Source organism: Quercus robur, chromosome 12 (assembly GCF_932294415.1).
Source record: "Quercus robur chromosome 12, dhQueRobu3.1, whole genome shotgun sequence".
Classification (NCBI taxonomy): Eukaryota; Viridiplantae; Streptophyta; class Magnoliopsida; order Fagales; family Fagaceae; genus Quercus; species Quercus robur.
Window position 1 is genome coordinate 15747867 of NC_065545.1, and position 12585 is coordinate 15760451.

The following is a 12585-nucleotide window of genomic DNA, read 5'->3' on the forward strand; positions in this document are numbered from 1 at the left end:
CAAATCTCACAATCGGTCAAGCTTAAGCAGTCAAGCTCTCTTTGCGTCACGCATAGTGCACCGGCACCGGCACACTTTCCCTCAGATCGGTTAAGCTGAGGATTTTTTTTTTCTTTTTTCCAAGCCCGCCCTCACTCTCTGCACTCTCTGCGACACCGACACACTCTCCCTCAGATCAGTCAAGCTGAGGTAATGTTCTTTTCTTTTTATTTTGATTTTCTTTTTCATTTTCTCGGTTCCTTTTTTTTTTTTTTTCATTTCTCTCGGCTTCATCAGTTAATAAACTAATAATTAATATATATATATATATATATATTTTTTTTTTTTTAATTTTGATTTTGATTACTTGATTTTGATCATTTGCTCTGTTCTCTTTCTTTTTTTTCTTTTTTTTTCTTTTCTCTCGGCTTCAGCTCAGATTCTTAATTCATGTTCTCGACTTCATCTCAGGTTCTCCTTCCGTGACTTCACTGGTAAGTGTTAACTTCAATTATTAGTTTACAACTGCATTTTAGTTTATTTGTGATTTTGTGTATGTTGTGGGATTGATTCACAGAGCATTATTGTTTGTGAAATATAGTTTACAGAGTATTATACTATTGATTGTGTATGTTGTGTTGATGAATTTATTTGTTGATAAAATGGTTGCTGCCAGTCTGAAATTGTTGAGTGAAATGGAGTCCGCCTCTGTACCATCTAATGAACATGCTTCTACAACCAGGTCTAATGCTAATTCTTCATCTGTGAGAGCGAAATGTGATCCCGCATGGGATCATGTAACTGAAGAGTTGAAAGATGGAAAAAGTAGTTATAGATGTATACATTATGGGAAAACTTATAAAGAAGGGGGCATCAATAGGATGAAAAGACATCTAGCTGGAATTAAAGGTGATGTGGCTGCATGTATGGGTGTTCCTTATGATGTTAGGTTTCAAATGGTTGAGAATTTGAAGGAAATTTCAAAATCTAAAGAACAAACAAAAAAGGATTAAGAAGCATCTAATTATTCACCATTAGAGGACTCACCAGAATTTGAAGATGTCCAAGAAATTACTCCTAGAGGTAGGGGGTTAGGTAGGGGAAATAGAAGTGGTCCTAGTAGTTTTCCACCAAAATCCAATCTTGGCAAGAGAAAGGTTGGTGACATTGGTAATTACTTTGCTTCTAGAACAACACCGGGAGCTTAACCTTCTATTAAAAGTGTGCTTACTGGCAAAGAAAAGAAGTGGAGGGTTGATATGGCTGTAGCAAGATGAATGTATGATGCTTGTATTCCAATTAATGCTGTGAATTCTAGTTATTATCAACCTATGTTCAATGCTGTAGTTGCTTATGGTCTTGGATATAGAGGCCCAAATTATCATGCCCTTCAAGTGCCTTTGTTGAGAGACGCAAAAAGAGAAGTCCAATTGATTGTTGATTCTCATCGTTCATATTGGGCTGACACTGGTTGTACAATAATGGCTGATGGGTGGACTGATATTAGGCATAGAACATTGATTAATTTCCTTGTCTATTGTCCTAAGGGAATTATTTTTATATGTTTTGTTGATGCTTCTAACTTGGTTAAGGATGCTATTAATTTGAGTAACTTGTTTGATGAAATTGTTAGTTGGGTTGGTCTTGCAAATATAGTACATTTGGTCACTGACAATGTTGCAAATTATGTAGCTACTGGAAGAATTTTGTGTGGAAAATATAGGAACATTAGTTGGTCTCCTTGTGCAGCACATTGCCTAAACCTCATTTTTAAGGAGATTGGGAAGATGGATCATGTAGCTAAACTTGCAAAGCGTGCATCCAAGATCACAGTGTTTATCTATAACCATGTGGCTTTGCAAGCTTGGTTGAGGACTAGAAAAAATTGGACGGAAATTGTGCGTCCAGGGCCAACTAGGTTTGCTACTACTTTCATTGCCTTAGGGAGTCTTAAGGAACATAAGCATGACTTACAAGCATTGGTGACTTGCAAATTTTATGTTGAATCAAGATATGCAAAAGATAAGAAAACAAAGGCAGTGGTGAAAATTATTCTTGACAATCAATTTTGGAATGATTGTCATGTCATTGTGCATATTATGTCACCATTGATTCGTTTATTACGCATTGTTGATTCTGATGAAAAACCAGCTATGTGTTATGTATATGATGGCATGTATAGAGTAATTGATGGAATCAAAAAAATTTTCAAGGACAAGAAGAGACTATGGGAGCCTTATGTTAATATTATCAAGGATCGTTGGGATAATCAATTCTATAGAGATATTCATGCTGCTGCTTATTAGTTGAATCCTGCATTCCAATATGACTCATCCACTCTTAATAAGAGGCTAGAGACATAATCTGCTGTGACAGATGTTATTGAATCAAAAGTTTCAGTTGGTCGGTTGAAGTTGGTGGAGGAATTAAGGCTATTTCGAGAGAGTAAACAAACTTTTGGAACCCAACTTGCTCAAGAATCAGCCAAGACATCTCAGCTGGGTAAGATAATGTTTACTTTTGCTAATAATAAAATGAAAATATGTTTTAAAGATCATAACTCTTTTTTATATTTTTGGGATAAGTATAGCTGTGTTTATTGATTCATTGTATTTTTGTTTTGTGTTTTATATGGAACTTAGATGAGTGGTGGAAGTTGTTTGGATCTTGTGCTCCAACCTTACAAAAGTTTGCAATTCGGATCCTTAGCCAAATAGCTGCCTCTTCGGGATGTGAGTGGAATTGGAGTGTTTTTCAACAAATACATACCAAAAGAAGAATTAGATTGGAGCATCAACGACTTAATGATCTTGTGTTTGTTCATTATAACTACCGATTGAAAGAAACGTATATATTATATAATTTCTTTGTTTCAATGTTTTTGTGGGGAAATATGAGTGATTCACTGATTTGGTCATGTGGGTTCTTTGTGATTGTGAAATATAAGTGATTTGGTTACTAATTAAATTATTTATTATGTTCATCTTATGATATAGAGTCAAAAGGAAGAAGTTCAATTTTGATCCTATTGATTATGCAAGTATCGATAAAACTGAATTTTGGGTAGTGGAAGATGAGGAACCTCCATTTCTTGATCATGAGGAGATAGAGAATGCATTATATGAAGAGGGAGCCTATCCAATTGAAGAAGGGTCTTCTAGCCATATACAAAGAGGTTAGCTTATAACAATTTTTTGCCTAGTTGCATATTTTAATTAGACTATTTATGATTTATGAGAAATGATATTGTTCTTTGGCTTTGGAATTTGTATAGATATGGACAATGAAGTGATTGAGGATGATGATGACATTAATTTGGAATCATTTGGTGATGAACTGATGCTCCTCCTGGATTTAGAGATAAAAATCATCCTATTCATGTTGAAGATGAAGAAGATGAAGATGAGGATGATGATAATGATGCTAGTGGTGGAGCATTTGGTTCACATGATGATATTGATTTCAATTTTCTTCATAACAAATGAGGCTTGGGTCACATGATGATGATATTGATTTCACTTAGTAGTTTTTTTGAAACTTTAAAACTTATTTGCTATTTGGATGTAATGAACTTATTTGTTATTTGTCATTTGGATGTAAATGTAATGACTAATGAACTTATTGTTGTGGAATTTATGTGTATCTTTTTATTAAAAGACAAAGCTATAGATAAAAGTACATGAGTTGAGTTTGTTTGGATGTCCTACATTTTTTGTGGTTGGGGTTGGACTTGGATGGTAACTTGGGTGGATTTGAAGCAAATGTTGATAAATGTTGTAAATGTGTGGCAGTGAACTCTCTGTGATGTGCTAGTAAATGTGTGTGGCAGTGAACTCTCTGTGATGTGCTAGTCATGAGCCTAATCATGTTTTTAGTAAATTAAAAAATTATTAATTATTTATATAATTTAAATAAATATTAATTAAATTATTTATGATGTCACCGGTTTGACCATTGGTCGGACCTCGGTCCGACCATAAAACCGGTAATTACCTCATTTTTCAGTTCTTTCACCGTACCGGTTTTTAAAACCATGCTCATGTGCACATTCTTAGGGGGAGAAATTCAACCTCATGCACATTCTAGGGGGAGAAAGCCATAGGGGAGATACGTATACCAAGGGGGAGGAGACATTTTTTTTTAGAAAACCTTGTTTTGCTATGTTCTTCTATATGCTTGTTTTCTCGTTACTTTATGGTGCTTTGAGTTATGTTTAGTATCTATGCTTTGTTGCTCTCATCGCATCATGCTTATGTGTTGAAAATGCATTTATCCTTATGCTATTTTACTTTATTGGTTGCATGTTCGGATGATCATTTACTTTGATATATGATCATTGTAGTCATTTCCATATGACTGTTTTGTGTTTGATCAAGTTGCTCATATGTTTTACATCATGTTTACTTGATTGCATTTTACTTGTTACGTTATACTTGTGCTTTTATTACTTGCTTTACCTTGAGGGTCTAATGTGTTTTGTGCAAGTGTTTTAGGTTATAAGTATATATGTTTCAAGTGCTTCATAGCTTCTAGATTTAGGTGTGAGTGAGTTTTGCCATTGTTCTCAAACTCACATTTCAGTCTAGAGTCTGTTATAGGGTGTTTTGTCACGGAATAGCCAAAGGAGAAGATTGTAAAGTTGTGATTCACAACTATATTTTATGTTGGCTTTATTCCATGACAAAAAAGTGTTGTAATTGCCTTAATTTTGTTCTTTGTATTTTGTGGGATTTATTGTATTGGGTTTAGTATTAAGATGGTGAAGAATTGAGCATATATTGGATGAACAAGTGGATATTACGAGTGTCTCGCTAGAAGCTAACTCACGAAAGAGCCAAGTGAGAAGCACATGCTGGAAGCTAAAGAGTTGTGTCAAGTTGTCGATTTCGCGAGTGTCTTGTAGGTAAGGCTTTACCGCGAAGTACTCGCGAAACATTCTGCCTGAAGGATTTTTTAAGTGTGACTTTCTTACCTTTCACCCATACTATATATACCCTCATTATCCATAAAAGTATGAGAGGCCATACAAAGAGAAAAACCTTAGATATATTTTCTACAACACACACACTCATCTTTTAGAGAGAGAGAAAGCTACTCATCCTTAGTAAGAAATCATTCTAGCCTCTTCTCCTTTCCTCTCCCACTGTCATACCTTGAGAGAAGATTTGTATCTAAACACAACCTACACCTTTTTAGAGTGTAAAGGGTTTCTTGGAGCTTGGGAAGCTTTGGGGATTTGCCAAAAGAAGCCGGTGAGGCTTGGCGGATGCAATTGGGCATATTGCGGGATCTGGAAAGCTAAAGAAGGCATGACTCTGAGAAGTCCATTGGTAGCAGGAGCTTGGAGGGCTCAAATACATTGGGTAGACTAGGCTTTGAGGGTCTTTTGTTATTTGTATACTCCAACTTTATTCTCTAGTGGATCGATTTACTGTTTGGAGGGCGGCAGAGAGGTTTTTCGACGAGTCCTCTTTGATAACACATCGCGGTGTTATCTTGTGTTTGCATCCTTCTTCCCTACTCTTTTAGCTTTCATTTTATTGTTGATATTTGATGAATATGGCTTAGAGTAGTTATATTGTTTGTTCGCTCGTATTTACTCTATTCCACACTTAGTTTAAGTTAAAGTAAAATCATCTGAGCCGTAATTTTTAATTTGGGGGTCTAAAGAGCTCTTGTGTTTTCACACACATTCGAGCTTTCAAGAAATAACACTTGGGTCAATTCCTGGCATGTCTTCATGACTCTATGCAAAGACATCAATATGCTCTTCCTTAAAAAGTGGACGAGGTCTTGCTTCGTCTTTTCCTCCATACTGGTTCCAATTCTGGTAATTTTTTCGGGATTACCCTCTTCCAAAAGGATGTCTTCCAGTACTTCAGTGGGTTCTACTACAACTTTCTTTCCTTTATATTCATGGTTTGCACATGCTTATCCATAGCCAACATGGCTAAGTAGCATTCTCTAGCAGCTAGCTGATCTCCTTGCACTTGCCCTATCCCATACTTCATTGGAAATTTGATTGATAGGTGGTAGGTAGATGTCATTGCCTTCCAACTATTTAAAGTTGGTCTTTATAACACCCCAATCCAATTTTTATAATTAAACTATATGTTTAAGTGGTTAAGTATGATTAATATTTTAAGCCACTTACTTACAAAGTATTTAATGAACATATTATTTTATAATGTTATTGAATAAGAATTTGTAAAGATTATAAATAATTGAAATGACTATTTGTATTATAAAATATATTTAGCATGTACAAAACTATATTAGGTGGTTAAGTTGTGAGATATATATATATATATATATATATGCAAAGTGATATTATTTTTGTAGAAAAGTAAGTGTGAATGCAAGGAATTATTTTGGTAGAAAAGTAAGTGTGAATGCAAAGATTTTATATATATATATATATATATATATAAGTGTGAATGCAAGAAAATTGGAAAAAGTGGGTGAGATATTTGTTTTTCCCTAGCCATACACGTATCCAAGCCCCAAAAGTCTTCTTACTTTTCTGATTTTCTTGGCTGCTCCTGAAGTCCAGCAGCTGCTTTTCTTCTTTCTCTATTTCACCTTTCTTTGTTCTTTCTTCTTCCCTCCTTACACGGCAACATCCCTCCCTTCCTTCCTCACCAAAAATTCTAGTTTCTTTAAAGAAGAAATTAAACAATTAGCCTTAAGGTTTCATCTTCAAAGTGTGTGGGTAAGTAATTAAACCTCATCTGATTTTGTGTATTTGGATAGTATAATTGTTTGCTTACTTTCCCTCTTTGTTCTCTGCTCTGTTTTTGGAAGTTGAATTGGTGATTCTGTTTTAGTGATTTGAAGGTTTGATGATATTATGGTTTATTTAATGTTTAATAACATATTTTAGTATGTTAATTATAGGTATAAAAATACCCAAATGAAATTAAGGACTATTGCTATTTGTTGATGATTTTGTAAGAATATGTACTGAAGCTGTCACTGTGACAGATTCTGTGTTCATGCATGTTAAATTATGTATTAAATTGTATATAGGGAATTTGGATTCTAGGGATAATTCCTATGAAACCTAAGACACTTGTGGTTGTTATTGAATTGGTCTCACAGCATTTGGATTAATATAAAAATAATGGTTTAATTTATAAGTTGCAAGAAATTCTGTCAGGGCAGATTTGAGTATGCTGTCTTGTGGGATTTTTAGTAAATCATGGGTTTATTATTTGACTCCGAAATTTTTATAGTATATACTGGACATATAGGGGAGTAGTTCTGTAAAATTTCATGACAATTGGATGTGTTTGAGCAGCCCGTTTGTATTTTTACAAATGGAGCCTATGCTGCTGGAATAGAACAGTGAATAGTAAGGGACATGTCTAACTTTGTGGATTTAATTATCAAGTTAGGGTGAATGTTTTGAGCTATAATTTAATATGCTTGTCTTTTGGTATGTCTCGATCATAGATTAATTTTGTATAACTTGTTTTGAGGCTTATTACTCCAAGGAAGGGGTTCTAAACCATGAGACGGTTGTATGTATGAAGCTGTTTTGCCCAACGTGTTGTATGTTATCATATGAATGTATATAGTTACATGATCATGCTCAAAAGATTTTATATTTATGCATGCATTATTGCCCTGACCTTAAAGCACCTTTTGAAACAAAGTTGGCTCTTTTAGAGATATGGGATTAATATAAGAATGTTGGTTTCTCTAGGATTTTGTACTTGTTGTTGATGAATGTATTTTTGTTTGTGGGAACCTCGTTGAGGTGGGATTAGGACTTCCTTGATTCTAAGAGATAGGCTTTGAGATGAATGTGAAGTTTATGATAAGGAATTATGGATAGTAATAAGTTTTGAATTATGGTTTAGGTGTTACCAGTATCCAAGTCTAAGCTCCTTCGACTTTAGACTCTCGGTTCCTCTGCTCTCAGGTAAGGGATAAGTTATATGGGCATTTGGTAAGTCATGAGGTTATTTTAATGTATGTTATGCATTAAAATGTTTTTGATTAGAGATATGGCATGTAATCATTATTCTGACAAAGATATGTTCGTGAGCTTTCGAAACCTTATGTATATGATTCAGCATATTGAAACTATTACTGATTCCACGAACATGATGTTTAAAGAAAAGAATGGAAATGTTATTATTACGAAATGTTATGCAAAATAAGAAATTTCAGTATGATGTAAAGTATGAAATGTTTTCGGGTTATGTCCTCTGATAATTTGAACTCAGCCAATAGGGGTTAATTATTGGCTTTCCATGGAAAAATGTTATCTGTTTGGCCATTTAAAGTAGAGGAAATGGGGTTGCCCGTAACTCTAGGCCATTTAAAGTAGAGGAAATGGGGTTGCCCGTAACTCTAATCTGTATAAGGCCTTCTCCCCAATGTGTACGGACGGCGGGGAGGAACAAAACCTGGAAGGGATGTGCCATCAGGCCTCCCAAAGGGGACAATATCATACACACGGGGGCACCCAAATGTGATGAGGCCTTCTCTGTACAGCTTATCAGATATGGACTAACTAATATGATATGAACAGCTATGTTATGTTATTAATCATGAGAGAATTATTTTGTTTAAATGCATTATGAAAAGTTAAAAGCTCTCATGAAAATAAGAAGTTTCTGATGAAAAGAAAGCTGTTCATTAAAGATAAAAGTTTTTGAAGTTCTGTTGTACTATAATGATAAAGCTTCTGATGAAAATACAAGTTTACGTTTAAAAGTTATCAGATATCTGTTTTTATAAAACGTAAAGTTTTATGATCATGAAAGTTTTAGAATTCTACGAGAAGAAGTTTATAAGGAAAAATTTTCTTATTAGTCAAGATGTTTCTAGTTTAATACAAAGTTGCCGATTATCTTATTTAAGTTAAAATAAGTATTTTGTAATGAGAATATATATATGGCGACTTTGTAGGAAATGAAAGAAGTTTAATCTGAAAGGTTTGGTAATGTTAACCTAATAAGAAAAGGAGAACAATTGTTTTCTATGAAGAACGTATAAGTTATTATTATGAATAGTATTAAATACCATGCATGAAAAGATGTTCTCCTATTCGAATATTTATAGAATGAAATGATCTGATTTATATGCATCCTTATTGAATTCTCATATATCTTACTTTTACTGAGCTGTGTAGCTCACCCCTTCCACTCTTTCAGTTAGCAGGTTTTATTTTGGAGCAGAGGAAGCCTTAGTTGAGTTTTGGAAGGAGCTGGTGTAGTTTTACATGTATAGATCCTAGATTAGCAATTTTATGTTTAGCTTTGTAGTATCGTGTATTTTAGGATCTAAAGAAAGTTGTGTATCTTAAAGTATTAAGAGATGTATTATGTGAAAGTGTGGAAATTAAATGATTGGTGGGTTATGTTATATTTCGAGTACAGTGTAGATGCTCTGAATGTCAAGTGAAAGGTTATATAATTTAAGTAAAGAAACCAGGATTTAAAGAAAGAGGAATGCTTTTGTAAAAGTTTTGAAAAAGTTAAGTTGGTTCTTGTTAATATCAGGTTTAGGCTTGATATTAGCATGCCGGTCATGATCACAAATCCGAGTACCGGGTTTGAGGCGTGACAGTCTTCCAATGATGGCGTTATAGGAAGACAAACAGTCCACCACGAGGAAATTTACTTCCTTGGTTATTTGTTGTGGGCATGCTTCCACACTACAGGTAATGTAATAGTGCCTACAGGTTGCTCTTTCATTCCTCCAAATCCCACCAAGGGTGAACATACTGGACGCAGTTGATCTTGTCCAAGTCTTATTTGTTGGAAGGCGGGGTAATATAAGATGTTTGTCGAACTTCCATTATCTACCAACACCTTTCTAGTTGTATAATCCGCAATGAGCAGAGTGATGACGATCGCATCATCATGTGGGTGAAGGATTCTTTCAGCGTCCTCGTCTGTGAACGTAATGGCTTGCCCATCTGCCCCCCCCCCCCCCCCGGTACTTGGTGGTCGTCCAGAGAGTTAGACGTTTTGTACCACCTTTAGGTACGTCTTCCTTGACTTGGAAGATTGCCCTGTTGAAGTTCCTTCTATAATAACCCTTATTTCTCCAAGTGGGGGTCGTGATGACTCTTCTACCTTTCCTTTCAACTTCTCATCTTTATGATCTCTTCCAACGAAATGTCTCAACTTTGCTTGTCTGATAAGGTTCTCTATCTGCTGCTTTAAGTCATAACACTCGTCCGTGTCATGCCTGTCATCTCTATGAAAGCGACAATATTTATTCTTATTGCGCTTATTAGGATCTCCCTTCATCTTCTCTGGCCATTTCAAGGATGGGTCATCCTTGTTCTACATAAGCACTTGATCAAGTGGAACATTCAAGGGCATGTAGTGCTGACTCCTTCTTGAAGATGAATGTGCCTTCCTGTTATCTTTATCCTTCTTTTCTCCCGTCCAAGCCTTTTTTGGACAAGGGCCTTGTTCAAGATGGCGTGGGAGGTCTGCTACCATTCGCTCTGCTGTCTTCCTTTTCTTGGCAATGGTTGCATCCTCTACATTCATGAAGTTTTGAGCTGAATGAATGAGTTCAGCCATGGTTTGTGGCTCTTGATTGTAAAGCTTGTGGATGAATAAATCAGAACTAACTCCATTGTGGAAGGCTATCAACAGTAACTTGTCATCCATCTCGTCTATCGTTAAAGCTTCCCTGTTGAAACAAGTGATGAAGGAGCACAAACTCTCATTTTCTCCTTGCTTTGCTCTATGGTAAGCAAGCTGAACGAAGAGCGTTTATGCCTTTGTCCTCCGATAAAGTTGTTAACGAACAACTTGCTCAACTCCTCAAAAGAACCAACAGTATTCGGAGGTATTTTACTGAACCATACTCGTGTTGGCCCCTTAAGGGTGGTTGGGAATGCCCTACACATTATCTCATCTGGAACCCCTTGAAGGTGCATTGTGATCTTGAAGGTTGCAATATGATCACATGGGTCGCGTGTTCCATCATACGAATCCAAGGAAGGCATCTTGAACTTGGAAGGCAATGGATGACTATTGATGGAAGCTATAAAAGGGGAATTAGTTCGATGAACTAAATCATCTACGTGATTCATCCTTCGCATATTCTCCCTCATCTCATCCATGACTTTCTTCATTTAATCTATCTCCCTCTCCAAGTGTGGCACCCTTCGTGAAGCAGTACCCCTTAAGTGGTTCTCGCGCTTAACAACTTCTCCTTCTCTAACTTCTTGACTCTGAGCTTGCCCTTCCACACACCTTTCATTACACTGTCTTCTTTGGTTGATCTCTCAAGTCAACTATTGATTATGACCTGTTAACTCTGCCATGTCGGCTACCATAGATTGTATTTGCTGGACAGAAGGCGGTTGCATAACAGGTGCTGACTGGTGAGTGCGGTTGGGATGGTTGGAAGCATTTCCACTCTCCTGATGGCCTCGACTAGTGGCCATTAACCTTGTCCGGACCATACAACCTTTTGACTTTAGAAAGATAAATTGCAAATTACAAATTTAATATTTTCCATAGACGGTGCCAACTGATGACGCAAAGAAAATCAATAAGGTGAATGCTCTGGGGTTCAATCGGCTAGTGGTTGCTTGGAAGGCCTGAAAAGAAAGAAACACAAGATCAAAGGTGACCGGGGTGAACCTACCAAGAATCCTCCGATGCTTAAGTTAGTTTTTTCTCTCTAGAACTCAAGAATTCCAACTTTAGAGATAGTGGAAACTTACTTTCATTTGGTGTGGATGAGTCCTTATATAGTGAGTTTTGGAGTGTTTACTTGTTTAGTAACTTCCTTAATGTGTGTGGAAGTTGAAAAGTTCAGACTTAACTTCCACAACTGCTATAGAAGTTAGAATGTTCAATCTTACCTTCTACAACTGCCATTGGAAGTTAAGTACTTAGTACGAAGTTGTAGCGATGAACAAGGATTTGCTCATACTTCAAAATAGTAGAACGTGGTCCGAATTACAAGCTTTTGTACACAAATCCATTTCTAAAAATTTTCTAAGTGCTAAGGGGTCTTCCAGGAGTTTTCTTGATGGATGACCTTCATGCCCACGAACGACCTCCTGATGATGGACGACCTTCTTATGTTGGGCTAACCTTTTTGGCTCTGGACTACTCTTATGGACAATACAATATGAAGCTGAATCCAAGTAAGTGTGCCTTTGGGGTTTCGTCAAGGAAGTTTTTGGGATTCATGGTTTCACAAAGAGGAATTGAAGCGAATCTAGATATGATACAAGCCATACTGAACATGGAACAACCAAAGAATGTCAAGGAAGTCCAGTCCCTCTTTGGACGAGTTGCAACTCTAAACATTTTTGTTTCAAAAGCTACAAATAAGTGTTTATCTTTTTTCAAAGTACTCAGGAAGGCATTCGAATGGATGGATGAGTGCCAAAAAGCCTTCCAGGATCTTAAAGTCTATCTTACTAAGGCTCCTCTGCTGAGTCCATCCATACATGGTGAAGAGTTATATTTATACTTAGCAGTGTCCCTACATGCAGTAAGTTCAACATTGATCAGGGAAGAAGGAAAGGTGCAGAAGCCTGTGTATTATACAAGCCAGGCGCTAAAGGGAGCAGAAGGACGATATTCGATGATGGAAAAGTTGACTTTT

At 36.2% G+C, this 12585-nt stretch overlaps 1 protein-coding gene and 1 long non-coding RNA gene across 2 annotated transcripts; both read left to right on the forward strand.

Moving 5' to 3' along the window:
- Positions 1 to 1256: 1256 nt before the first annotated feature.
- On the forward strand, positions 1257 to 3464 carry LOC126708192 (uncharacterized). The gene is made up of 6 exons (XM_050407998.1): positions 1257 to 2238; positions 2356 to 2481; positions 2622 to 2826; positions 2976 to 3154; positions 3254 to 3307; positions 3367 to 3464. The coding sequence occupies exons 1-6, from the start codon at positions 1257 to 1259 to the stop codon at positions 3462 to 3464; spliced, it is 1644 nt and encodes a 547-aa protein (XP_050263955.1).
- A 2872-nt stretch (positions 3465 to 6336) lies between these two features.
- On the forward strand, positions 6337 to 9357 carry LOC126709361 (uncharacterized). The gene is made up of 2 exons (XR_007649371.1): positions 6337 to 6691; positions 7845 to 9357. It is a non-coding gene; the product is annotated as an uncharacterized LOC126709361 (long non-coding RNA).
- The last annotated feature ends 3228 nt before the right edge of the window (positions 9358 to 12585 follow it).

Bases quoted from the DNA above. Each gene is read 5' to 3' on its own strand.
- LOC126708192 (XM_050407998.1), top strand. From the start codon at position 1,257: ATGTATGATGCTTGTATTCCAATTAATGCTGTGAATTCTAGTTATTAT. The intron at 2,827-2,975 runs GTATATATTATA...CTTATGATATAG, and splicing joins AACTACCGATTGAAAGAAAC to AGTCAAAAGGAAGAAGTTCA. The intron at 3,155-3,253 runs GTTAGCTTATAA...GAATTTGTATAG, and splicing joins TTCTAGCCATATACAAAGAG to ATATGGACAATGAAGTGATT.